At 39.5% G+C, this 27,501-nt stretch overlaps 1 protein-coding gene across 1 annotated transcript in view; it reads right to left on the bottom strand.

The window, feature by feature from the left end:
- nt5dc1 (5'-nucleotidase domain containing 1) overlaps nt 1–27,501 on the bottom strand; it is a 76,515-nt gene that overhangs the window by 15,396 nt on the left and 33,618 nt on the right. The window contains exons 7-9 of the mRNA XM_086262907.1: nt 17,142–17,316; nt 14,775–14,872; nt 8,078–8,199 (exon numbers count right to left, since the gene is read on the bottom strand). Coding sequence (XP_086119033.1) covers nt 8,078–8,199; nt 14,775–14,872; nt 17,142–17,316 — 395 coding nt within the window. The remainder of the gene's footprint in view (nt 1–8,077; nt 8,200–14,774; nt 14,873–17,141; nt 17,317–27,501) is intronic.

The raw sequence follows: 27,501 nt of genomic DNA, 5'->3' as shown, positions 1-27,501 counted from the left end.
GCACAATAATGTTTAACATTTAGTATTTACTGTCATATTCCCATATATCATTGTGATGTTGTTTATTCTATTACTCTTGTTCTCTTCTGCTTGCTTTCTTTTTTCTTTCTCAGCAGGTGATCCAGGTAATTGATATATGCATTTTTTTTCTCTGCCCGTTCTGTTAGTTTTTGTCTTTTGCCCTTCTCCCCCGTCCCTCTTCTCAGCTGTTTCTCTTTCCCTCTTTCTTTCTCCCCTTCTTTCCCCCAGTCAAGTCTGTCCCGTATTCATTAAGTGAAAATAAAATAAACAATAAAAGGTGAATCAAATGGACCATTACGGCAAGGCTGGGATGGTCAGTTTGGTAAAGTAAATCCGTTGGGCATCTTTCTTTGCCTTTAGACAACAATTCTGATGGCAAAAGAGCCAAACGGGACAGGCCAAAAAAAAAGTTAAAAAGTTAAAAACTGTCTAAATTAAGTTTAACATCCTGGCATCCATGAAAACTTAAAATTATGATGTACAGCTCTGCTACCACTTCCAACATAAATGAAGACAGAAAACTAAACAGCAGTGACGTTTCTTGGGTTACTGAAGTTGGACTAGCTGGTATATATAATTATGTTCTATGTGATCGCTAGCGACACAGCTATGTTAGCATAACATAAGTGAAGCTGGAGGATGCATGCTAACTTTTTTCGATTCAAGAAAAGTTAACGTAAGGGTTCCCGATGGTTAAGGACAAATGCAATAGCATGGCAGGATGCTGTAAACAGACCAAACTTCAGCCAGGAGAACAACTGAGATAATCCATCCACAATACGAGGTTAGTCATTCATATACTGCAACAACATGGGAATAGAGCAGCTGCGAGAGAATTCAACACTAATCAATCAATGGTACGGAAGTGGAGGAAGCAAGAAGAATGAGTTGAGTAAAATTTGACTTATCTGACTGTTTTGTTTCACATAATGCGCCTTATAATCTGGTCCACCTTATGTATGAAAACAGACCCGTTCATCGACAGTGCGCCTTATATGTGTGCCTTAAGGTACGAAAAATACGGTACATAGACTAAGTTATAGGATCTAGATCGGGAAAAAAAAGAGAAAAAAAAAAAAAAAAAAGAGATTCAGTGACCAGTAAGACGCCCTAGCTTTAGGGAAGTCACCAGTGTGTGAATGTGAGAGTGAATGAATAGTGGCATTGTAAAGCGCTTTGGGTGCCTTGAAAAGCGCTATATAAATCCAATCCATTATTATTATTATTATTATTATAAGACTTATTAGAGCAACAAACTCTTTTTCCAGACTAAATGAAGACCTCCTAAATTAGTGAGATGCAGTTCCTCTCCAGTGTACAGGTTATCTGGTGCAAATTAATTAAAATGCTATACAAGTAGAATTGAATTCAAAGTTACTTGACGTGCCATCTTATAATACCAAAGTTTTTCAGGATGAATTCTGCAGAACATGTAAGCATGGAACTTTATCTGGTCATGCCTCATTATGTAAGTTGAAAGCCAACCAGAAAATCTAGTATTAATATAAAGTTTGCAGGTGAAAGACTAGGAATCCAATGGGATTCCTTCATGGCAAAAAGCTGCACATGAAAGTTTCCCCTTGGTCAAGTTATGAGAATCAGCCATGTGGGTCTGTAGTTCTTTTATCAGGCAATCAGGCAATGCAAACATATAGAATGACCTTAATGAGGCCATTGTGCTACAGGCAGCATGGAGCCTGGAGCATAAGGGGGGTGGGGGCAACAGACATTTTGTCAGTTACACTCTCAGAAACCAGACATTTCTCTTAACTTGTGAAATACTGTCAGCAGAATCAGTACACATGTTGTTTTTTTTCCTTTTTAACCTGTGCCGCTTTTCCCAAAACAACACAGGGAACACAGAATGAACTACCCATACCCAAAGAACCTGTCTGATCATGTCCGATCAGTCCAGTCACAACCCCAGTAGTTTCAGCAGTGTCCTGTAAGTCAATTGTAATCTTCCTTGAATGCCTCTATTCAAGCCACCTGCCTTAAGTCCTGTCAGGTGAAAGTGGAGAGAACTGAAAATACAGAGTGCCTCAGGTCAACCCAGAGGAGTCTTTAAAGCAGCTATAAGTGCAGGTTGACACTAAATTCCACAAGAGCTTTCTCCACGTGGCTGAGGAACAGGGGGAGCATTGAGCACAGGAGTGGGAGGAGGGGGAAGAGGAACTTTCGATGTGGATGGTGATGAGTATTACTACCTGGACTTGGGTTTGCCCAGTGCAGTGCTGGCTGTGCCTGATCTATTACAGATCATTTCTCCTGCCCTAAATTATTTTGTCAGTTTAGATAGAAAAAGTTTATCTGATTATTTTTAAAAGAAAAGTTACATGCTCTTATGGTTCTTAAGGCATTGTTGGCAGCTAAACTACAGATTTCCTTATTCCTCTTATTTCCAAAAGCAAGAAAGCTTCATAGGAAATCATAAAGTGCTAAAAATTTATACATCACCATACCACAACAACCGTAGTAGAAGATTTATATTTCACACACATTGATTTATATTTCAATGTGTACAATTATGTGAGCGAAAATCACATTTCACATTTCTGAATAAATGTCCAAAAACAGTTATACTCGTGTTAAATTTTTTAAGTGTTTACTTGGATCAATTGTGAGCTTTCTGAAAAATCAGTATAAATTGTGGTTGCCTGTCAGTGGTGTTAAACCCCATTTGCCCAGCCACTAACAAAGCCACTGTCAAAGTTCTTGTCTTAACATCACAATGTCACAGTGTGTGTCCCAGGGTTCTGATGTTCTGGCGGCTGGCTTTTGCCCTCTGATAGGGTCTCCTATGGCAAATTGGTCCTGCATGAGAGACCAGACAAAGAGCAATTTAGAAGACCCTTATAAGCGTAAGATCAAGGGAACAGGTTGGGGAACAGATCCTAACTGTCATCTGCGCTTATCTGCCAAACGACAGTTCAGAGTACCTGCCTTTTTGGAGTTCCTGGGTGGGTTGCTTGAGTGTGCTCCACCTGGGGATTCTGTTTTCTTACTGGGAGACTTTAATGCTCATGTGGGCAACAACACCGAGACCTGGAGGGGCTTGATTGGAAAGAATGGTCTGCCTGATCAAACCACAGTTTGTCCTTAATGAACACCATGTTCGAACACAAAAGTGTCCATAAGTGCACATGGCACCAGGGTCCCTGAGGTAGATGAGGTTCACCCTGAGTTCCTTTGTCACCGATTCTGTTCATAATTTTATTGACAGAATAGCCAGACGTAGCCAAGTGATGGAAGGCTTCCACTTGGGTGCTCTCGGAATCGCATCTCTGCTTTTTGCAGATGATGTTATTCTTTCGGATTCATCAGGGCATGTCCCACTGGTAGAAAGCCCCAGGACATGCTGGAGAGATTACATCTCTTGGCTGGCCTGGGAATACCTTGGTGTTCCCTCGGACAAACTAGAGTAGGTGGCTACGGAGACGGAGGTGTGGGCTCCGTCTCGGAAAAGGAGATGGAGCCCATCTATTTTCTTCTCCTTGTCCCGGACAAGGAGAAGAAAATAGATGGATAACATACATTATTAATTGCTTGTAGAACATTCAAGTGTAATCATTGAGCATACATATTTATATTTCATTGTATTATGTGAAAATCTATCAAATTTAAAGGGACATGATTGTTCCAAATTAGGTCCTTTTAGACACAATTATACATCCCTGTGAGCATACACAGACACACTGGATTATTTAACAGCTTTTTCCTTTAGATGCATTCCAGTATGGGACAGCTCTTCTCTCTACAAAAAGCCACAAGCCAAAAAGCTTTCATTGTAACGTCTAATGGGAGTTTTGTGGCTGGCTTGTAGTTAGACTGTTGAGAGCAGAGATGAGTCAGCATTTTTTCTGGTCTATTTTGTCTGGCATTTTTCCTTTTATGTAGTTGTGTCCTGTGCCCTGTTTTTGACTAAACTGTTGCTTTGATGCCACTTTATTGCTTGTTTTTCTGATACAATTTCATAATTTCACACAGATGGAAGCTTATTTGTCTGGAAGACAGCTGCATTACTTACCAGACACCAAATATAAGCTATTGTCTTATAAATACCTACTTTATTTGATAGTTTTCATCCATCCATCCATTCGCTTCTGCTTATCCTTTTCAGGGTTGCGGGGGGCGCTGGAGCCTATCCCAGCTGTCATAGGGCGAAAGGCGGGGTACACCCTGGACAGGTCACCAGTCTGTCGCAGGGCTAACACATAGAGACAGACAACCATTCACACTCACATTCACTCGGACATTCACACCTAGTGGCAATTTGGATTATCCAATCAACCTATCCCCACAAGCTGCATGTCTTTGGACGGTGGGAGGAAGCCGGAGTACCCGGAGAGTAACATGCAAACTCCACACAGAAAGACCCCGGCCTGATGGTGGAATTGAACTCAGGACCTTCTTGCTGTGCGGCAACAGTGCTAACCATCGTGCCACCGTGCTGCCAAAATATTCACGTTTACATCCAACCATTGTCATTTCTGATCTTGTTCCCTCCCAACTAAAATCTTGTCTGTAGATCCTTATTATCTGGCCCTAGCAGATCATAAGCTAGGGGACTCCGAGTGACAATTCCAAACTTGGTTAATTGGGTCAGGTGACGGTATCTGGTGTAAAATCTTTTGACATACGTAGTATTTAATGAAGTATATGAAGTATTTAATTGAAATTTTAAAAAGTTATTTTCATAGAGAAAGAAATCTAGAAAGTTGTATATTTGGCTAATCCCTAAAGCTTCTTAGATTGTTTATTAGGTTTTATTTAATATATCCTTTAAGTGATCACATAAAGGTTTAATTAAGGTTGAAAATCTCATTTTCAAGACTGTCAACTACCAAAGAGAGCAGCAAATACTATTTTATCCATAAAAACAAACAATACAAATAAATGTTTGTCTTATTCTACAAATGAGTCAACACAAAGCTTTTTGAGTAGTCAGCAAGATTTTAATCCGAAATACAATTAATGTGGGGGAAATAAACAGTTGTAAAGTAGCACTACTTGTCAGTCAATTATCCAATTATTTTTGATCCTTTCTGTCTATCCTTTCTATTCGGTTTTGTTTTAGTTCTACAGCATTTGGTATGACCACCTTTATTCTTTAACACAGCCTCATCTTACTTGGGCAAGCTTTCTTGTAAATATCTTGTAGGAGTCTTCAGGAATAGTTCTTCAAGTTTCTTCAAGGATGCCCCAAAACTTCTGGATACTCCTTTTTTATTCTATCTTTCTTTTCGCAATCGAGGTGATCCCACATTCAGTAGACTTTCTAAAAAATCAACAGTGTGCCTTATGTGTGAATTCTGGTTGTGCTTATTGATGTTGAACCGATTTTATGTGGTACACGGCGCTCAAAAGTCTGTCAAAAAATGTTTTAGTACAACTTTGGTAAGCTACGAAGCTGCACCGCTTGATGGATTGTTGGAGCATTACGGCTACCGTAGTCAGGAGCCTTGCGGAGTAATCCGGGTCCAAACTCCACTTAAGGTCCCGAAGTCAAACGAACACGGTGGCATCACTGAGAGTGGAAAAACTGTCTAAATTATTTCGTTTTTAATAAAATGATCAGCATTGCCACTTTACCAGGTATAACAATTAAATTTAACATCCACGCATCCATGACAACAAAATTTATTACATTTAACGGAGTTAGAAGTTAGCAAGAAGTTAGCTTGCTAGTTTCCACCTAAACATCATATAGCATGTTCTGACTGAGAGATTTGTGAAAAATTAAAACGTACAGCTCTGCTATCACTTCCAACATAACTGAAGACAGAAAACTAAACAGCAGTGACTTTTGTAGGGTTACTGAAGTTAGACTAGCTGGAATATAATGATGTGCTACATGATCGCTACACAGCTATGTTAGCATAACATAAACACAGTGAAGCTGGAGCATGAACGCTAACTTTTATCCACTCGATAAAAGTTAACGTGAGGGTTCCCAATGGTGTGGGACAAATGCAATCACAAGGCAGGATGCTGTAAACAGACCAAACTTCAGTCAGGAGAACAACTGAGATAATCCATCCACAATATGAGGTTAGTCATTAATATACTGCAACAACATGGGAATAGAGCAGCTGCGAGAGAATTCAACATTAATGAATCAATGGTACGGAAGTGGAGGAACAAGAAGAATGAGTTGAGTGAAGTTTGACATATCTGACTGTTTTGTTTTGCTTAGTGCATCTTATAATCCGGTGCACCTTATGTATGAAAACAGACCCGTTCATTGACAGTGTGCCTTATAATCCGATGAGCCTTATGGTCCGAAAAATACGGTAGTGCAAAAATATTGTTTTACACCTGTCAAACAGTTCTATTGTTGGCACTTTACATACAATCGACTAAATAAATGGGAACAAATTATATGTTTCGCAACAGTACTTTTTATATGCTCGAATGATTCATAAGTGAGTATAAAATGGCTTTTAAAACAATAAAAAAAAAGAGAATTCCTCTTAAAATGATGAAGCACAAGAACTGGAATGAAAATGCGTGAAAAACCAGCCAAAGTCCAAAGACTTTAAAAGACCTTCAAAAAGCCTGGAGAACTAATACTCTAGACCAGGGGTGTTCAACTCCAGGGCTCAAGGGCCGGTGTCCTGCAGGTTTTCGGCTACGTTCACACTGCAGGTCTTAATGCTCAATTCCGATTTTTTGATCAAATCCGATTTTTTTGTCTGCTCATTCACACTACAAATAAAATGCGACAGCAAACGCTCTCAAGTGTGAACGCTCAAAGCGGCCGCATGCGCAAAAGAAGATGTCACACACAACGCGCTCTGTTTAGACCCAGAGCAAACAATATTGTTTGACTGATGGCCCTTAATATAAAGACTTCGGACTTCACGTTTCCCAATTTTTGCTTTAAGTTATTTTGTTATTTACATAATAATGTAGATAACCTAATAATGATCCTTATTGCTGTTTTAGAGAGGAGCGGTGCTTCAAAGGATAGTTGCAGATTTCTGTCAGAATCTGCAGATTATGCAGTATAAATAAAATGTTAACATTTCTCCAACGTTGTCTTCCCAACAGTTTCACCGGATGGCCAGGAAGCGTTCGCGATGTCTTATCGGGCGCTTGATAATTGGCGTCTGTCTTGTGTCAGTGATGTAAAAGACAGATTTAATGCGACTTGACCGTTCACACAGCAGTCGCTTTCTGAAACATCGGGTATGTATCAGATTCAGTACAACATACGAAAGTGACCCAGATCGGATTTGAAAATATTGGATTTGTGCCGTTCACACTGTCATACCATGATCGGATATGGGTCGCATAGGGTCAAAAAAATCGGATTTGATGCGCTTTCGCCTGCAGTGTGAACGCAGCCTTAGATATCACCCTGGGTCACCACACCTGAATCAAATGATTAGTTCATTACCTCTGGAGAACTACAAGACAAGTTGAGGAGGTAATTTAGCCATTTAAATCAGCTGTGTTGGATCAAGGACACATCTAAAACCTGCAGGACAACGGCTCTTGAGGCCTGGAGTTGGACACCGCTGCTCTAGACCACTTTAAAAATGTAAAAAAAACCGTGGCTCCTTGGAAGAAAAAGTCTGAAGCCAAGCATTTAGAAAAGTCTGAAGCCAGAGGTACTTGGCTGGAGTTGACCACAGTATTTAGTTAGTTTAGCTAATTTTTTCCATGTTTAATTTGAGAAGTCATAAATATATCTGTATGTACATGACAAAAAATAAGGTTTCCCTTAGTCTTGTCAATTAAACAAACCACTGTTGTGTGGGACTGAATGTTGGTTAACTGTTGTTTTCTTGAGGGAAAGAAGTGTCTCTAAGAATGGCTTATACTGGCTCTATCAGTGAATTCTCAGCATGCTGTCACACCCCTGCCTTGTCAACAGTCATGCCAGGGGCCATGTTCCTCCTCTTCATCACTCTAGTGTGAATCTCCCTGAGCGTATTTATCATGAAGCCTTCATCTCTTTCAGTGCCTGCCAAAAGCTGAAGTTGGAGCTAACCTCAAAGTGAGCCAGAGCTCTGGCTGCCTGCTGTAGTGTATGAGGTGGTTTGTGTACCTTGGGCTCTGGTTTCCCCGTCATTTTCTTGAGCAACTCGTGGAGGTGTGGCCAGTTGCCCTGGGAGTACCAGCCGGGTTTGTCCAGCGATGGCAGACCTTCGCTCTCCTCCACATCGTTCACTGCACAAGCAAAAATGGGTAATATAAAACAGTCGCAGCAGTTTGACCAACACGCCAGCTGCTGCAGGAGCAGACACACCAGCAAAACCTCCAGTAATCCAGGACAAAACCACACAACTCAGTGGCAGAGGTACAGCGTCATTTGTGCAGGGAAACAAAGAGTAAATCTCAGTGTTTGTGAAAAAACAGAACAGGGAAGTACAAATAGCATCTTATCCTCAGCTCTAATTTGTCTTTTAAATTACTTTATGATTCTTTACTAGGTCTTCAGAATCATTCAACCTTTTAACCCTCTGAGTTGATCATAGGTTGTAAATCTAACCCCAACACGACCCTCACCCTCTATTTCAAAGTCCAAAATGGACTTTTTTGAAAAAAGTTGGAATAATTATTTTCTTATTTCCTCAATTGCCAAAATTTGGAAGAGCATTTTAATGAAAATCATGCAACCACGAAAAATGACATATTCTGATAGCCCAGGCTAAGAATTTGAATTTGGGTTGCGACTGATGAGGATGTCGACCTCAGAGGATTAAATTACAGTGCTATTAATCGGGCTAGATTTGCATCTCTTCAAATGTATAAGGCAGGATATGGAAAGATGGAATACATATCCGTTAGGATTTAGTGACAGGATAAATGTGATAAAGATGAATATCTTACCATGATTGCTATATTTATTCCTCTCTCTTCCGATAAGCATACCTGAAACCCAATTCTCAGAATGGGATAAGTATATATCTAGATTTGTCTGGGAAGGCAAGCGGCCAAGGGTACGATACACTACTTTACAGCTTACTAAGGAGAAAGGAGGAATGTCGCTTCCTAATTTAAAAGAATATTTTCGTGCTGCACAGATACGCCAGATAACATATTGGTGTAGTGATGATTATGGGGCTCGCTGGAAGGATGTGGAGCTCTCCACACTCAATGTCCCAATTCAAACAAACATGGGTATAAAAAAGATCCCTGAATACGTAACTAAAGACCAAGATAGGAATCCAATAATATCCTTTACATTAAATGTATTGTATGATACAGTAAAGGAGTTCAGAATTGGTAAAGAGCTTGGTTTGCTAAAATGGATAGCCTTCGATGAAGAATTTGGACCAGGAAAATTGGATCTTGGTTTTAAAAATTGGAATGAAAAGGGAATCACAGCAATTTGTTTATTAATCAAAAAAGGAGAAATTAAAAGTTTTGAAGAATTAAAACGGGAATACAACTTAAAAAACAAGGATTTTTTCAGATACTTACAGGTGAGAGATTACGTTAATAAAAACATAAAAATAAAGGAAGACAAAATCCATCCTATTATAAAAATAATTATACTGGCATATAAAAGTGTTATTCCAAAATCAGTGTCTACCCTATACAAATGTTTGATGGACTCAAGACAGGAATCAACTGTATATGTTAAAGTAAAATGGGAAAGAGAGCTGAGTGAAGAAATCACTGCGAGGGTGTGGTATGAAACATGGAAAGAACATAAGAATACAACTCACTCATTGAGGTGGAGAGAATTCATCTGGAAAAATCAAATTCGCTATTTTATTACACCTAAGATTAAAAATAAACAAACCAATACACAAAAACAATGTTGGAGGCTGTGTGGATGGGATGAACCAGACCATAAGCACATTTTCTGGAAATGCAGAAAAATTCACACTTTCTGGGTTAAAATTCACTCGGCTCTCTGTGATATATTAGGTTATATTATTCCTAGAACCTGCCTTGTTTTGTATCTAGGGTACTTGGAAGGTACTGTAGATGTAAAGGATCGTTACCTGGCTAAGATTAAGATAAGATAAGATAGAACTTTATTAATCCCTCGGGTGGGTTCCTCTGGGAAATTCGACTTCCAAAAGAAGCACAGCAACGACCGAAGTTACAGTTACAGAATTGTTATATATATATATATATATATATATATATATATATATATATATATATATATATATATATATATATATATATATATATATATATATATATATACACACACACACACACACACACATATAAATACAGAGACAAATATAAATAAAATATACAAAGGGGATAAATAGAATAAATAGGAATAAAAAATAAAAATACAAGTGAATTGCACATTTCAAGTATTGAGTCTATTGCACTGTTGACTATTTACAAAAAGTATTGCACAAGGTATTGTACAGTGAGGTGAAGAGGCACTACAGCTTAGTTGTTCCCCCCTCCTTTGTCCTCCTGTTTCCCCTCCCTCTCCCCTCCAGAGAGGAGTTAAACAGTCTGATGGCGTGTGGGACAAAGGAGTTTTTAAGTCTGTTAGTTCTTGTCTTGGGGAGAAGCAACCTGTCACTGAACAGACTCTTCTGATTGTTTATGGCCGTGTGTAGAGGATGCCCAGCATTGTTCATAATGTCCAGCAGTTTCTTTAATGTCCTTTTCTCTGCCACTGTCACCAGAGTGTCCAGCTTCATGCCGACCACAGAGCCAGCCTTCCTGATCAGTTTCTCCAGCCTGGATGAGTCCCTCTTTGCTGTGCTGCTCCCCCAGCACACCACAGCATAGAAAAGTACTCCAGCAACCACCGACTGGTAAAACATCCTCAGGAGCTTCCTGCAGATGTTAAAAGACCTCAGCCTCCTGAGGAAGTACAGTCGGCTTTGTGCTTTTTTATACAGGTGCTCTGTGTTGCATGACCAGTCCAGTTTATTGTCCACCCACAGCCCGAGGTACTTGTACTTGTTGACCACCTCCACCTCCTCTCCCTCTATCTGAACCGGCAGTGGACCTTCTCTGGACCTCCCGAAGTCCACAACCAGTTCCTTAGTCTTTGAGGTGTTGAGTTGCAGGTGGTTTGTGTGACTCCATGCGACAAAGATTCTCCTTTTGGCAGCAAAGAAGGCCATCACCAAAAACTGGCTTAAGACAGAAACACCAGGAAAGCAGCAGTGGGTAGCAATTGTGGAGGACATTATGAAGATGGAGAACTTTACACATAAACTAAAATTAAAGGAAGAACGCTTTTTGAAGAACTGGGGAAAATGGTTGACGTACAGCAGAAGAAAAGAAAACAAAGACTGAACTGAATGAAGATGGGCATACAAAAAAAAAGAAAAAAAGAAAAGAATGTGAAATGAACGATGGAAATGTTTGACACCACAGGCATGTTTCCTATTTTTCTTTTTTCTTTTGTTTTACTTTATCTTATTTTTCTAATTATTATTATATATGTATTTATATTTTTATACATATATTTGTTTGTTCCTTTTTCTTTCTAATTTCACTGTCTTGAGTTTGTGACCCTCTTTGTATTCTGTTATTCTGAAGAAACTGTATGCGTAATGGACAAGTGAGTTGTTCAAATAAATAAAATAAAAAGTAAAAAAAAAAAAAAAGACAATCGAAATGGTAGAAAACCTCTGAAGTTTCTGTTTGGTTTAGTTTGGTAACTTGATTCCAAGTATTCCATGACTCTACAAAGACGTGAGCTGCTGTTGATAGAAACTGCATTTCGGCAGCCCTTATCTCAGCTCAGCACTGAAGGGGAAAATCAGACTACGAATGAAAGCAGCACAGTGAAGACTGCCATATTCAGATCCAGCCATGCCCCTCTTGTTTCAATCCAACCTTAACAAACACCACTTGTCAGCCAAGGTATTAACAAATCTCATCTTTTCTCTCCGAAAAGTCAGAGCCATGGTTCTGTGGAGGTAAAACACCCGTGTCATTTTCAGAATACAGAGCTTGTGAATAACAACGCGAATAAGAGTTTTCCACTGGTTGGCTACAGGTTTGATGTTAGCAAAGAAGTTCCTTCTAGAGAAGCTGTTTGTTAGTGCAGATAATAAGCAAAAGTGGAACTGGGATACAGACATGTAATCCCCAATGTTTCAGTAATGATTAACTGCACGATGATCACAACATCACATTTAACAATGCTGGGCAGCTTCCTATAGATCATTTTCAATAACTGACTGTTTGAGTTTAAATTGTAAGAAATAAATGTGTAAAATTACAGAAAATATCCTGTAATTTTACACATTTATACTGTAAATATTTCATATAGTTATAAAAAACTAATTCACAGCTTTAAGTATGTATTTTCTTACAGTTTTTTTTGCTAAAATAAACTTTGTGAAAATGCAAATGTGCAAAAAGAAAACTTTCTGAAGCTGCTATATACTATATGACTGTTTGACTTTCTGCAGTAAGCCTCCTTAGTCAACCTAAACAATGGCAAACGCTTGCTCCCTGTCTGAATTTACACTCTCCTCTCTGTGAAGCAGGATAGAGGGCTCACTGCATCTAAAACCCAGCAGCAGCATAATGATAAAAGGAGTCCTTCACCCTCTGCGATAAAAAAGACAGTGTTCCACAGAGCGAGTTCAAACTCAGGTTAAATATGCTAGAAACATTTTGACAGGAGAGAAAAAACAGTAAGACGAGGGATGAGCACCTGAACATCTGCGAATACTCATGCACACGTGTATACTCAGCTGCAAGGACACTGGGGTATGAGAGTGATGGGGTCATGTGGTTTGGATTCAGAGCAGTGCAAATGGTGCAGCTGAGATAAGCAGCAGCTCTTAAGAAGTCCTGTTTCTGTAACACCAGTTTTTTCTTCTACTGGTGACGACTTTCAGGCTTCAGAAACTGACGAATTTGAACAGATAAAACTATCCTGTCCCAGAATGACAGGCACTTTACACTAAATTCAGTCATTCACCCATTCACACACAGGTGATGGCAAGCTACATTGTAGCCACAGCTGCCCTGGGGTGCACCGACAGAGGCGAGGCTGCTGGACACTGGCGCCACCGGGCCCTCTGACCACCACCAGTAGGGCCATCTACAAGTACACCATCCAGGTACTTGTAGAGTACTTTTATGTAGTGTTACCTAATCTGCAGATGATGAGGAAGTAAATGCAATTTGTGAATCTGAATGTCTTCAGAATATAGAAGGAAAGTGGACGTTGTTCTTAAACCAATCATTTACGAGCTGATGATCAGCTCTGCGCGCTCACCTTCATGACAATGAATTGAGCATGCTTGGCGGGTCTTCAAACATCAGCTCTAGTGTAATAAATTTGAAGTGTTCTAAATAAACTTTATTGGCCAATAAAAATGAGAATATGTCAAGAGTGCAGAACAAGAAGCAACGATTTCAGTTTAAAAAAAAAGAAAGAATAGAGGCCAGATGCCGATGCTACTTCTGCCAGCGTGGCAAAGCTAAGGGCGAGGCAGAGAATATTTCAGTGAGTGGATCATCCCGTCTTCACACATAATGCATCCCCAGTCTTCTTGCTGGCAGCCAGATAATCCAGACATGGGGAGCATACCAGGAAACAACCCCTGTCCCAGGACACGCCTTCACCACCAGCATCTAGGAGCAGATGTCTGGGGTTGGGGCAGGTAGGAGAAGCTACATGGAAGCTGCAGATAGTGCTGTCAATAACAGAACGCACAGCTGTTTATAATATTCAGGTTAAATGTAAAATCTGTGGTGGTTATAGCTGGAGTAAGCTCTCATTCCCATCAATAGACTAATAAAGTAATAAAAGCCTGTTGTAAATGGAGCAGCACAGGTGTGGGGTTAGAACAGTTGACGTCAGAAAGAACTCCACCATCTGGTTATCTCCGGGTACTATGGCTTCCTCCCACAGTCCAAACATAAGCAATTATTGGGGTTAGCTTAATTAATATTTCTACATTGTCCATAGGTGTGACTGTGAGTGCGAATGCTTGTCTGTCTCTGTGTGATAGACTGCCGACCTGTCCAGGGTGTACGCCGCCTCTCGCCTTAGGAATGTGTTTACTGAGGTCACAAGTGAGCCAAGGAGGTCAAGGCTCCCTTGCCCTTTAGTTTTGGTGACTAGCCAAGCTTGATATTCTTGGCTGATAAACTTGCATTCTACCCTCTTTTTTTCAAATAAGGTCACTTTCATAATGTAGAATCCAAAACCAGTGGGTTTGTCAATCCTTTAAACACTCTCAATTGCAAACTAAACATGAGCCAGTGTAGTTTGACCTGTTTTAGTCAAATCATCCACAGGGAATGGTCTGGAGGAGCTTTTTACATCTGTAATTAAGCTTTGGCTTAAACTGAAAATGTCCAGAAACCACACCCAATAAGTCGGTGTTAATAACCACTAACGTACACTCTTATATGTCCTGAAACATTCATATTACAGAGGTCAGCTACAGTAAACTTACACAACACCATTCCTTAAAAAGTATTACCAGATCATTGGACTCAAAATGATGCAACTTTGCTGTTTAATGTGGCAAAGCCAATATATTCAATTGCAGACATGCAGCAGTAATTACACAATATGACAAACACGTACAAGATAATTGAAAAAAGATGTTTTGTTTTTGTTTAATTAAAAGTACGTTTTATGTGATGGTACTCTTTAAAGTGACAGATTATTATTTTTATATATTTGAAATCATAATAATATTTTAATGTAACATTTAACAACATTTTGAAACCTCCAGTCGGTGCAAAAGTTATATATTTGAGCCTTTTCTACAGATGTTTTCAAGGCTTAAATAACTGAGAAATGGGTGCGGTGATCTTTTACTTACCAAGGGTTCTAAAGGGCCTCTGCTGGGGCACCAAGGAGAAGAATCCTGGCTTAAGGGCATTTGTGATAATGATGTCAAATAGTTCCTCAAAGTCCTTCCTGTAACAGCCAGAGAAAACTCTTTAGACTCGACAACTCGTGGAAAGCATCCAAGTACACAAGTGCACACAGTGAGGCTGAATGAGTCTAAACAATCAGATGATACAGATGATAGAAAACACAGAGCAATAAACAGTGAAGAAATGCAGACTAAAGTAAACACCGACCTACAGTCATGAGGACTTTAGTATACATGTTTATGAGGAAGAATCTTCCTTATAAGGAGAGAAGCCAACAAGTGGCTCATGAAGCAAGACATAAATATTAGTATGTGCCAAGCTTTAATTGCTTCATGACAAAAGTGCTCATTATAGTACAGTACAGTATATAACCGTGGCAAAAATGGGTTTCTGCACATTTTAACAATCATAATTCAGAACTCAAAAGTCTATTTGTACTGAAAAATATATTAATATAATTGTGATCCACACTTTGCAACTATAACTGCTTTAGCTCTTCTGGGAAGGCTTTCCATGAGGTTTAGGAGTGTGTTTATGGGAAAGTCAGACAGTGATGTGTGACTTTGGAAAAGGAAGGGCCATCCCCAAACTGCCTACACTGGGTCAGGGACAAGGAGTTTAACCCTTTCATGCATAGTGGTCACTACAGTGGACAGCTATTCAAAGGCGGTTTTCTTGTATTTGTGTCTGTGTTGATAGTATACTTGCATATAAACCACTACATTGGACACTGCTGTGTCACTCCATACCCTGCCACTCACTGGGTGACAGGGTTATATTTGTTATATTTATATATATATATTATATTTATATTTATATATACCTATGTGGTATGTGACTTTTGTTGCTATGATGCCAGGTCTCTCTTGGAAATGAGATTTTTAATCTCAATGAGATTTTTTACCTGGATAAATAAAGGATTAATAAATATTTGTTACATATATTGTTATAAAATATATTTAAAATATATATAAAAAATATTTTTGTTATGTTATAGTTCTTTCACATTTTATTTTAGTAGTTTGTCAAATTCATAAGTCAAAACGTATGTTGTCCACCTAAGTGGACATGTAAAAACCTCTTTGAAAAGTGCATGTTTAAAAAAATTAAGTTCAATTTTTTTTAAATTCAGTTTTGGCTGCCCATATGACCCACTCCCACATTAGCCGAAGAAAATGGATAAACATCTCAACTTTCAGTACTTTATATAAACCAGAAAACATGCTTAGTCAGTGGAATAAACACTCACAGAATCATGAAATGATGCTATTCTTCTTATAAAAAAAGTCTTCATCCAATTGTACCAAATAGTAATGCCCACTTCACTGGACAGGTTGGTCAGTATTAGCTTGTACTCTCCTGTTGGACAGAGCTGGCTTTCCTGTGCTATTTCTGACAGCCTCGTGTCATTGGTGTTCAGCCACTATTTGCCACACAGCAACTACTGTGGGCCAGTGACGATTTTCTCTTGAAAAGGACGGTGGCATGATGACAAAGGAGAAGCCCCGTTTCTCAATAAAGTGCTTTCTTAACATATCACACATCATGTGCTGACATGACCCACCAACACATTTCCCTGGAAGAATACACAAACTTTGGCTGTAAGACAACCAAGTAGGATGTTGAAGCCAACTACCTCAATCAGCACAAACACTCCTCCCTAAACCACTTCAGCCTAATTTCTAAGTCTTACAACAGAAATCTGCTGACCTTGTAAAGGTCTGAGTGTGTGTCAAACACACACACTCAGACAGGCCTCTGCTTTCTGTGGAAGACGACAGGAAATGGTGTGAGAGGAGGACATCCAGAGCAAAACGGCTTTAACCTGAAAACTTCACATGGAGCAACAGCTTCAAGCAATGGAGACTGAAAAAAAACCAAACTATCGACAAGGCCAGAGAAGAGGATAAGAGCCGACAAAGAACAAGAAGGGCTTATCTAAGTCCAAACACAGCAGCAACGTGGACACTGTGTTGTTTCAAGGCCCTGTACTGCTGCTTGATCGAGTGTGAAATGGGGCTTAGGCTACAAAAACAAGGCTCTAACCACACTTTGTATAGTGAAGACAGAGGGAAGCTGGTAATGCACAAAGCCAGTGATTTGAACAGTAGCCCCACCGCTACAATTTAAAAACACAGACCTCATCAGCATCCTGCTGGGCAGGTTTAGAAAGGTCAAGGATGAGTGAGTTGAATGAAAAAAGAATAGGTTAAAAGCCCTATTTGGACTGTTATGGTAAACAAAGCAGATGAGGTTCCAGCTTTGTTAATGGAGGTGCCACTGTGAAGTATTGGTGTGGGCAGTCTTACCCCAGGATGTGTTCACAGATGAGCCTGCAGTAGTCGCTATGGGAACTGGTGATGAGGAGCAGAACCTGGCCAGCATTTTTCATGCTGCGCAGCCAGGTCTTGACAGAGTCGGAACAACGCTGCAGGTACTGGCCCGGATCCCTCTTCACACTTGGGAAGTATGTCCCTGCATCATCTGTGGGGAAACACAACAGTAGTAAGACACGTGCACGCTATGTAAACAAAAGTGACGCTGCTACTATTTCACATTCAGATTTCCACAATCTGACACACCTCGACAGAGACTCCAGTAACAAAGCTACAACAGTTATTTACTATGGTAATAGTTGATTACTGTAGCTGTGAAGCACTACTACCATGCCGCTTGGGGCTTCGTATTACACACTGAGTGTTTCTTTTTCACTCTCCCTATGTTTATACACCTCTCTGTATTTAATCATTAGTTAGTGTTACTGTGGCTTTTGTCTTGTGTCACTCTCTTCATCTTTTCATCTCCAACTAGTCATGGCTTTGCCTCCCTGAACCTGCTCAGTTGAAGATTTCTTTCTTTTAAAAGGGCGTTTTTCCTTCCCGCTGTCACCAACTGCTTGCTCAAAGTGGGCCATTTAATTTTGGGGGTTTTCTCTATATTATTGTAGAGTCTTACAAGACAAGACAAAGCCCATTGAGGCCATTATTGTTGTAATTTTGCACTATACAAATCAAAGTCAACTGAATTAAATTGAACTGAACTCATTTGTTATTTACAGTCCAATGCTAGAACACCCTCAGCTGCTGAACATAACAGCATTTCCTTACTACCCACTGACCATCTCATTAAAATTGATCCCCACTGTAACATACGTGTAAGTTACAGTTGTGTCATAGAGCTAAACTGACAGCATGTTTCTGAGTGGCTAACACAGGTCTGTTTTTGCTCTGCTGTACCATCATACAGTGCAAATGTAACACTATATGGAAAGTACCAGCTGTTCACAACCGCTAACGTAGTGTCCATTTTTAAACAGGTAAAATTTTTATTGTCTAATCTGATTTTTTTAAGTAATCTGTGGTCATCTTTATCTTTTTACCTGATATAACACTTTAATAACAAAGGACAGCATGCTGACCTCCAGTTATGGTCACTTATTCTAGGATAAAATTCTTTCAGCTGCGTTAAAACTTTGATACAAGTAACTACCTGTAATGCAACGATGCAGAGAAACAACAAAACAAAGAAAAAGAAAACTGAAATCTGCTACCATAAATATGCCAGAGGAGTCTTTGGGTTACTGAAAGAAACCAGCACAGATGGTAATCAATTAGCTTCTTCGCATATTGTTGCAAAACCCCAAAAAAGCTACAATTCTTTCAAAGACAAACATCAAAGGACACATGCTTCCATTTTTCCTCGTGAGAGACTAAATGTTTACAGATTGAGCAAAGAAGGCTGAAGTGCTTGAACTTTTCCACAATTTATTTTCTGCTGAGCAAGCTTCAAAAAACAAACAAAACTAAACACACAAAAACATGAACTATATTTAAAGATGCCATACAGAAAAAAACATAAAGTTCTCTTTGGAATCTGTGTTCACAAAAGTGGGACCTAAGGGTCATGGCCCTGCTTCTCCATCACTTCACTTCCTGTTAGTATTACCAATTCTGGCTCATTAAAACATGTAACTCAGTTATGTGTCTCATCACTATAAAAACCTATGAATAAAGCATGATATATCAAGAATACAGATACTGCCTGACAACACATAATACACATGAATACATATAATATTGCCATTCTGCATTGTAAAATGTGGAAACATTATCAAATGGTACCTGGAAGTCTTGTAACTGCAAAAATTGTGACTATTTGTAGACCCAATGAATCCTACAGACAAAAGACCTCACAGTTCTGCGATGGAATTGACATAAAGGCAACCATATACAAACAGAAATATGAAGCAGATGGTATTTGCTGACAAACTTTAATAGAAGCTGTGTTTTTTCTTTTGCAAGCAGAAGAAAAAAGAGCTACATTCTACTTATAGTACACTACTTATCTCTATAAGTTAATACCATTTTTAATATCCTGACATCAGCACCCTCAGCAGACTACCTGACACAGTATTTATAGCAGCAGTTTCAAATTCTTTTCTGTTTAGGTCTATTTTTTTTAATCTGACTAAATAAATAGGTATGTAACAACTACTGCCTGTCATGGGAATGATATGGTTGAGCGGTTTCTCAGTCCTGCACCAAGTCTAAAATGTTTGGGCATGCTGGCCTCCAGTGGCCAAATACAGGACTAACATGGAAGAGGAAAAATGCTCTGGTTTTTTCCAAAAAAGGCAGTACAGAGGTCTAAACAGAAGATGGTGACAAACACAAACAAGCAAAAATGGCTCATTTATCTGGTTTATCCGGTCAGTGAGAACCTCTTAATCCGCATTTTGAAAGTGTTCCAGATGCAAACATTTAAAAAAAATCTCGTCTGAAGTTTTAATTGCATCCACAGATCATTACACCTTCAGCTAAACAGCAAAAAGGGGTCTCAACAACCACGGCCGCTCCTCAGGAAGCACAAAGCCTGTCTTGCCTCATTACCCACAATCAGGGAGGTCATCTGTGGGGGATTAGGTGAACTTTCCTAGCAGCAAGATTCCATGAAGTAGTTTCATGTGTTTAACAAACATCGACCCCACATGCCAGCACCAGATTTCAATAACACGCCGCAAAGATTCAGAGATGAAGATGGCTAAAAAGATGATATTGGATTCCTTATCCAATACCAGCCACAATAAAACATCATAAAAGCACGTGGTAGTTCTGCTGTAGGTGGTAAATAGTGTCCTGTTGCTAGATCAAGGGAAATTCTAAATCCATAGTGTCCAATTTAGTCAATATTAACAGATAGTGCAAAAATTTGTTTGCAGATATACATGCTGACCACAGACGCTGGTCATATATCGCCTGTTTTGCTGATATGTCAGTGTCAGTCAATACTGGCTGACAGCAGCAGACAGTTGATATATCAGCACATCCCTATAGAGATCAACACTTCCACCCATTCTGCAATTCATATGAACAAAGATGCTAAAAAAAAAAAACGCTCGAGTGTGATCCCAGAACAGGATGATAGCCTCAACTGAGTGCTGTTTTGTTTTGTTTTATTTCTTTCTGTCTCAGTGACACCTCCCAAAAACAACTCGGTTTTTTCATTTCACAGACGCTCTATATTTTGTTCTATATCTCTTCAGCCCTCTGTCTGCTTCCAGGCAAATGATTTAAAGCAGAGAAGCAAGCGAAGAAGCAAACCAGAAGTCCCGCAGAGAAGCGCATATTTAAAATGCTGCTCTGGCACCACTGTGAGGCTACTACAGTGTGTGTGTCTAGCTGTGAATATAGGACTGAAGTGCCCTGAGGCCCAGCAGGCCTGTGCCTGGGCACTGCACTGTGCAGGCAGGCGCCAGGCCTGCATAACTGAATAGCTGCTCAGTGAAAGAAAACCACGACCTGCAGCAGGTCAATCTCTTTGATACATCAAAGCATCCTGACAGGATACACAAATCAACAGTAGCAGTGGAAATTAGGGCAGAGAACATGAGCATTTTGCAACCAGCCACACCAAAAGTGATGAGGGGCACAATCTACACGTTCATTTATTTTCTTTATCCCCCCAGCAGGAAAGATAAAGGCTAAGAAAACAAATGTGAGAAAAGATCCATTTACTCTTTTTGTCATTATACATAATAAACATCAATCTCTGTATATACACTGTATAAAGCACATGTACTAAATCTCTAAAGGGAAGCTATAATCTACAGTGTTTTGTCTTAAAAAGGCATCCAGACAAACAGCATTTTCCAGCACCTGTTGGAACCACGTGGAAAAACTGGTCGGGCCATTCTGTCTGTGGACTTTCCATTTTTAGCAGAACGACCACAAATTGCTGCATCATGTCCTTTGCACACTTTTTTTCCCCTTTCAGTCGGTGACAGTGGAGCTTCACTATCGAAATAACACTCGTGATAACAAAAAGGCAATATACTCTAAAAACAAAGCTGTCAAAAGGAGGTTCCAACTTAGTCCACAACAAGTTTCACGTCAGGTCAAAAAGCCTTTGACATTTCTTGCTTTTTTTTGACATTGTAAGTCAATTAAACTGTTCATCCTCTCTACATAAAGGTAAATCACTCAAACAAATGACACAAAAGTTGTCACTTTGAAGTAACTTTCATGACTGAAATAAATAAGAACAACAGCTCAGTTACATAAAGTGCAACTACACCTTCAAATCTGAGTTTGCAAATTAGGTGCCAAAGATTGGACCCTCACTGAGAAGAGAACTGTGGAACCCGTTTCCTGTCTAAGGTTTGCTTTTCATTATCGTACCCAGATCTAAAGAAATCTGAGAGACCTTTAGAAAAAGTTTGGACGGGGATTCAATGACAACAAAAGTAGTAATAAATAGATTGGTACTTGTACAGCACTCTCTTAGGCTACGTCCACACGTACACGGGTATTTTTGAAAACGGAGATTTTCCGTTTTCGTTTTAAAAAATAATCCCATCCACACGTAAACACAGAAATGAAGAAAAACGCTGCTAGGAACATGCCAAAGCAACAGGTGGCGATATATTCCTAACCGTGTAGAAATGTTGGCCAATCAGAAGTCTAGAAGCCTCGGTGGGAAAAAGTAAACAAAGCTGGGGCATAGAAGCAGAACCCAGTCCTATGTGTGGAGGGACAGTAACTGTGTGTATATGTAAGCATTTAAACAAACTCAGTCAGAGTACAATTAACAGTAACAGTATTGGTGAAATTCATTTCACCGAAACAATAACATGGCGCACAGTGTGACGTCACAAAAGGCGCACACCTTTGACGCTGCGTTTTCTCCGTTTTCTCCGTTTTTCTCGTCCACACGTAAATGCAAAAACTGAGTTTTCGAAAATATCCACCCTGGCAGGCGTTTTTAGAAATCTCCGTTTTCAGTGACCGAAAACGCCGTTTACGTGTGGACGAAAGGTGCAAACGCATAGAAAAATCTGCGTTTTCAAAAATACCCGGGTACGTGTGGACGTAGCCTTAGTAACAGCCTTATTCACCCATTCACACAAACACTATCATACAAATGTTTTCACTTTAAACATAATGTATTCACACTCCGTTGGATACATCAGGGCAACTTGGGGTGAGTTCCACCAATGCATCTACTGGAACAATAAAGTTTTGTTGATGGTGGTGGAAAACCTAACATTATGGTACAAAGGTGTTACATTACGCTGGGATATATTGACTAGTGTAAGACTGCAGAGTTCAATGTAATGTGAAACATACCTCAACAAATATCACACACTCACAAGTTGTTTTCATTGTAAAACTCAACCTAGTTTAGTCAAGTTGTGGTTACGAAGTGCCTCATTAATATTAATATAAGATAACTTTGTCCTTAAGACAGATTAGGAAGATGTTTCCTAGGAAAAATAAATCAAATAAATTTCATAAACTGGAAGAAATTTTAAAGATTGAATTAGTAAAGTATTTTATTTTGTAGTCCTATTAAATCATACAATGAATGTAGGGAATGCATGAGTTGTGGCAATTCCTCCATCCATCGTTCCATCTCCCAAAAGTATTTTCCCCAAATGGTCCTTTTTATCTCTAAAAAATATAGGGCTAGATTTCAGGTAACTTTTTGTGAAAGATGATGAATTACACCTCCAAGGATTTATCTGCCTGCTGTCCCAGTTTGATCTAAGTAGATTAATTAGACTATCATACATTAGAATAGCTTTCCCAAAGCGGTCTTTCGTTGAGGTGTTGTGCTTTAAAGGGTGTTTTATCTTAATGATCAAGGAACATAAAAAAGAGAACAGGGAAACCTTTGAGTTGTTCACTAGGCAGGCAGATAGACTCCTGTCCCTTAGTTTTTCTACTTTCTGAAGAAGTGCTACTGAAGTGGAGATAAAAAGCGACACAAAGAACAATGGCAGCTGTGAAAAAAAAGGGACGGTGGTTTTTGGACACCCTTATACACATCGCTGTGGGGGACAGTGACGCCAGTTGCGCAGTCACTTTCGCCTCAGAGCAAACGTGAGGGACACTGCAATCTGTCATTACACCAAACCAGAGCTATATTTAGCCAGTGCTATCTTAAGAAAACTGCAGGCATTCATACTTTAAGGTCTGATCTCAGGAAGATCACATCTTAAATTCCCTATACAGGGTGACACCGTGCACAGTCTCAGTAGGTGCAGCGCAACCGAAATACACAGGGAAGAAAACGCTGATTCAAAAATCCCATTGCCTATTGTAAACAAGAGTTAAATGCACAAGTGAAATTGCCCTTCAAATTAAACATATTTATGTATATTTATCTTAACTACATTTTGCTGACTCTCAGAAGAACACCGACAAAAGAAAAGCACAAAAAGCAAAATGTGTAAAACCCTGAACAAGTCCAGTCTGGTTTGTTATAATCACAGGGAGTTTATGGCACTCACAATGATGAATTATCCTCCAAGGTGCAATCTCCATAAACAATAGCTACCTGTTTGGCTACCATCTTTATACATGAGTCTTAGAAAACACATGGGAAGCGTGCACGATCGCTACTCCTCATCAGTTCACACAGGATGAAAAAAATGGCAAAAATACTGACTTATGTTGCAACAACATCTTTTATATTGCTGACGTAAACAGAAGAAATACTATTTCTATATCCAAGCTGTGGACTGGAACTCTGATAGGGCCCAGGATGCCTGAGAGAAAAGCAAAATGATCACCTTGCAGTAAAGCTGAGTAAGAATGATCACCAAGTTTAATGGAACTATCAGTAGATTATGATATTATGACTTAATTATAGCACTGAAAAATAGAACCCAGACTTTAGAGACAAAGGTATTAAAATGATGAAGCAGTGATCACTAGGAGAATAAAATATGTGAACACAAATGCCAATGGGCTTTCGTCATATGCAATTGTATGCTCCAAGGGGAGGCTGTAAAATGTTGTGAAAGGAGTCTAATACAATCCAGTGAGTAAGTGAAGCACACGTTTGTTTGATGACAGGGATATTGAGGTGGGTTGATGAGGATATCCTTAACTTTTCTGTCAGGAAACGCTGCTGTTTTTGTTGCTGTTAGCTGCACTTGGCGAGTAAACTTTCTATGAGAATGGGAAAGTGTCATTTTTAGTACTGCGCATGCGTGAAACACAAGCCGATTCGACCTGCCTCATTTCTGTCTGCCGTTTATTTACTTAACGGCTCTTTGAAACGCCGCGGCAAAATGTTGAGGAAAAGCACAACGTTTTTTAAATGGACTAACAATAAGGTGGAGTTGTTGCTGCGAGTAACACAAAAGTACAAAGTTGCAAAAGCAAGTGAGAAATGAAGAATTTGAAGAAAAGCTGTCTGGAGCATTTACAAACTGATATTAATCTTTAATAGGGCTGTCAAAATTGAGAGCAAACAAAACAACTGCTGTGTAATGCCTTCCGCTATCTTAGTTTAATTGGTCACATGACTGCATCACATGACTAAAATGTGTCATCGTTTTCGAAAAGGCTCCGGGTTCGCTGTCCACACTGCGACAAGAAAACGCTTTGGAGAGCGTTTTCAAAACGCTACATATTCCTTGACCGAAAACACCGTCTCAGTGTGGACGGAAGGCCAAAACAGAGAGAAAAAGATGCGTTTTCAAAGGAAAATGTATTAGTGTGGACATGGCCTCCCTATCTCTCCACACTGTTGCCTCCAGTGAAAGTCCTGACACCCCTCCCCCAACTATCACTTTCACTCACAACCAGGTTCAGAGGCAAATAAGGCCCACTTTGCACCAGAAAGAGGAAACCAGCGGCTGAACAACAGCAGCACGTTTAAGCTTGATCAGCTGTTGTTAGAATGTATTTAATATTACTTTCTACTCGAGGATCTTTTTCTACGTAGCTGACGCTGGTAACTGTGCAGGGGCGGATCTAGCAAAGTTTAGCCAGGGGGGCCGATAGGGCATTAACAGGGAAAAGGGGGCACAAAGACATACTTTTCTTTCTTATTCTCATTTAAAATGTCTAATAAATAAAAGCTTTTAATAAATAATTATCTGACACCCAAAGTTTTAATTTGATGTAAAATGAATAGAAGTCAATTACTGTATATAGTGACTATTAAGTCTAATATATATACCCTAGTAAGCTATAGTACTTTTTCCTTTGGGAAGGTACCATCTGTGCAGTCTGCAATTTTGTTGAAGAAAGATGTTGAATCTATTTAATATTTCTTGAAAAAAAATTGATTTCTGTGCATTTTTTTTTCACACTGCATCAAATTAAGGTTGATTACGTCGATTAAGCATCATGAGGTGGAGCGTGAGGGGTGGTTCCCTATTTTTTATTTATTTATTTTTGTTGCTGGGAGTTGGAACCCTATTAGTTAGGTTACTTAATATTTACGCTAAGTACTCTTTAAAATACCAGAATAGGGAGGATGGTGTAGGTTTAAGTTTATTAGATTGATCAGTATTGCTGAACTATGAAACTTTTTTTTTTTGCATACAGGTATAACAGAATAGCTTTAGTGTAGTTGTTGTTTTAAACTTGAGTATGAACTTATACAAAATGCAGCAAGATATTTAAAAAAAAACAGTTTTGTTGATTAAAAAACACTATATCGGATTCATATCGGTATCGGCAGATATCCAAATTTATGATATCGGTATCGGACATAAAAAAGTGGTATCGTGCCATCTCTACATTCAACACCATCAGGCCAACCCTCCTGGGTGATAAACTAAGAGAGATGCAGGTGGATGCTTCTCTGGTGTCCTGGATTGTTGATTACCTGACAGGAAGACAACAATATGTACGTCTTCCACAGTGTGTGTCTGACAAGATAATCAGCAACATAGGGGCACCACAAGGGACCGTCCTCCCCCCCTTCCCTCTTCCCCCTCTACACCACAGACTTCAACCACTGCACAGAGACCTGCCATTTTCAGAAGTTTGCTATTGACTCTGGGGTGGTTGGACGCATGAGCAAGGGTGATGAGTCAGAGTACCGAGCTGTGGTTGACTCCTTTGTCACGTGGTGCAAGCAGAATCATCTGCAGCTCAACGTGGCAAAGACCATGGAATTGATTGTGGATTTTAGGAAGACCAGGAAAACCTTGACCCCTGTTTCAATCCAGAGGATCAATGTGGACATTGTGGAGAACTATAAATACCTCGGAGTACACAAAAAAACCACCAAAAACACCACTGCACTTTACAGGAAAGGCCAGAGCCGTCTCTATTTTCTGAAGCAGCTGAGGTCCATCAACATCTGTTGGACAATGTTCAGGATTTTCTATGAGTCTGTTGTGGCCAGTGCATGCTGGGGCAGCAGGTTGAGGGTCGCAGATGCCAACAGACTAAATAAACTGATCCGCAAGGCCAGTAATGTTGTGGGGATGGAGCTGGACTCCCTTAGGGTGGTGTCGGAGAGGAGGATGTTGTCCAAGATAAAGACAATGTTGGATAATACCTCCCACCCACTCCATGACTTGCTGGCAAGCCACAGGAGTACATTCAGTGAGAGACTGAGATTACCAAAAAGCAACACTGAAGGACACACAGGATAAATAAGCATGTTTACAAATGTTTTTGTGTGTTCGAGATCTCACTTCAGTCCAGGAGAAGAGGCTTGAGGTGAGGAGTGGACACAAGAGCAGGGAGAGAGCAGTTTTGGAGGAGGAGAACGACATGATGAAAATGTACAAATGTTAAATGGTCATATATGAAAGAGCTATTTGTGATTTTTTAATTTAAAGATGTTTACTATGTACAGTGGCTTGCAAAAGTATTCGGCCCCCTTGAACTTTTCCACATTTTGTCACATTACAGCCACAAACATAAATCAATTTTATTGGAATTCCACGTGAAAGACCAACACAAAGTGGTGTACACGTGAGAAGTGGAATGAAAATCATACATGATTTCAAATATTTTTTACAAATAAATAACTAAAAAGTGGGGTGTGCGTAATTATTCAGCCCCTGAGTCAATACTTTGTAGAACCACCTTTTGCTGCAATTACAGCTGCCAGTCTTTTAGGGTCTGTTTCTACCAGCTTTGCACATCTAGCGACTGAAATTCTTGCAAAACAGCTCCAGCTCAGTCAGATTAGATGGACAGCGTTTGTGAACAGCAGTTGTCAGATCTCAAATCTAATTTTTCATGATTTGTTGAATTAACCCTCTGAGGTCTGAAATACAACTGCCCATTTTTGACTCCTTTTTACATTTGTATTTTACCCTCAAATTGTTTCATTTTATTTTTTTCCCCTTGCCTTGTTTAGTATCATTCTTTTCAGCTCAACTGAATTTAGTTGTTTTTTGCTCATGAC

The sequence above is a fragment of the Aulonocara sp. 'chitande type north' Nkhata Bay genome, linkage group LG15, assembly GCF_057382095.1.
Source record: "Aulonocara sp. 'chitande type north' Nkhata Bay isolate Kocher_YH1m ecotype deep benthic linkage group LG15, A_spYH_male_GT1.1, whole genome shotgun sequence".
NCBI lineage: Eukaryota > Metazoa > Chordata > Actinopteri > Cichliformes > Cichlidae > Aulonocara > Aulonocara sp. 'chitande type north' Nkhata Bay.
The sequence above is the reverse complement of the archived record's forward strand: the minus strand, read 5'-3'. Positions and strand labels throughout refer to the sequence as shown.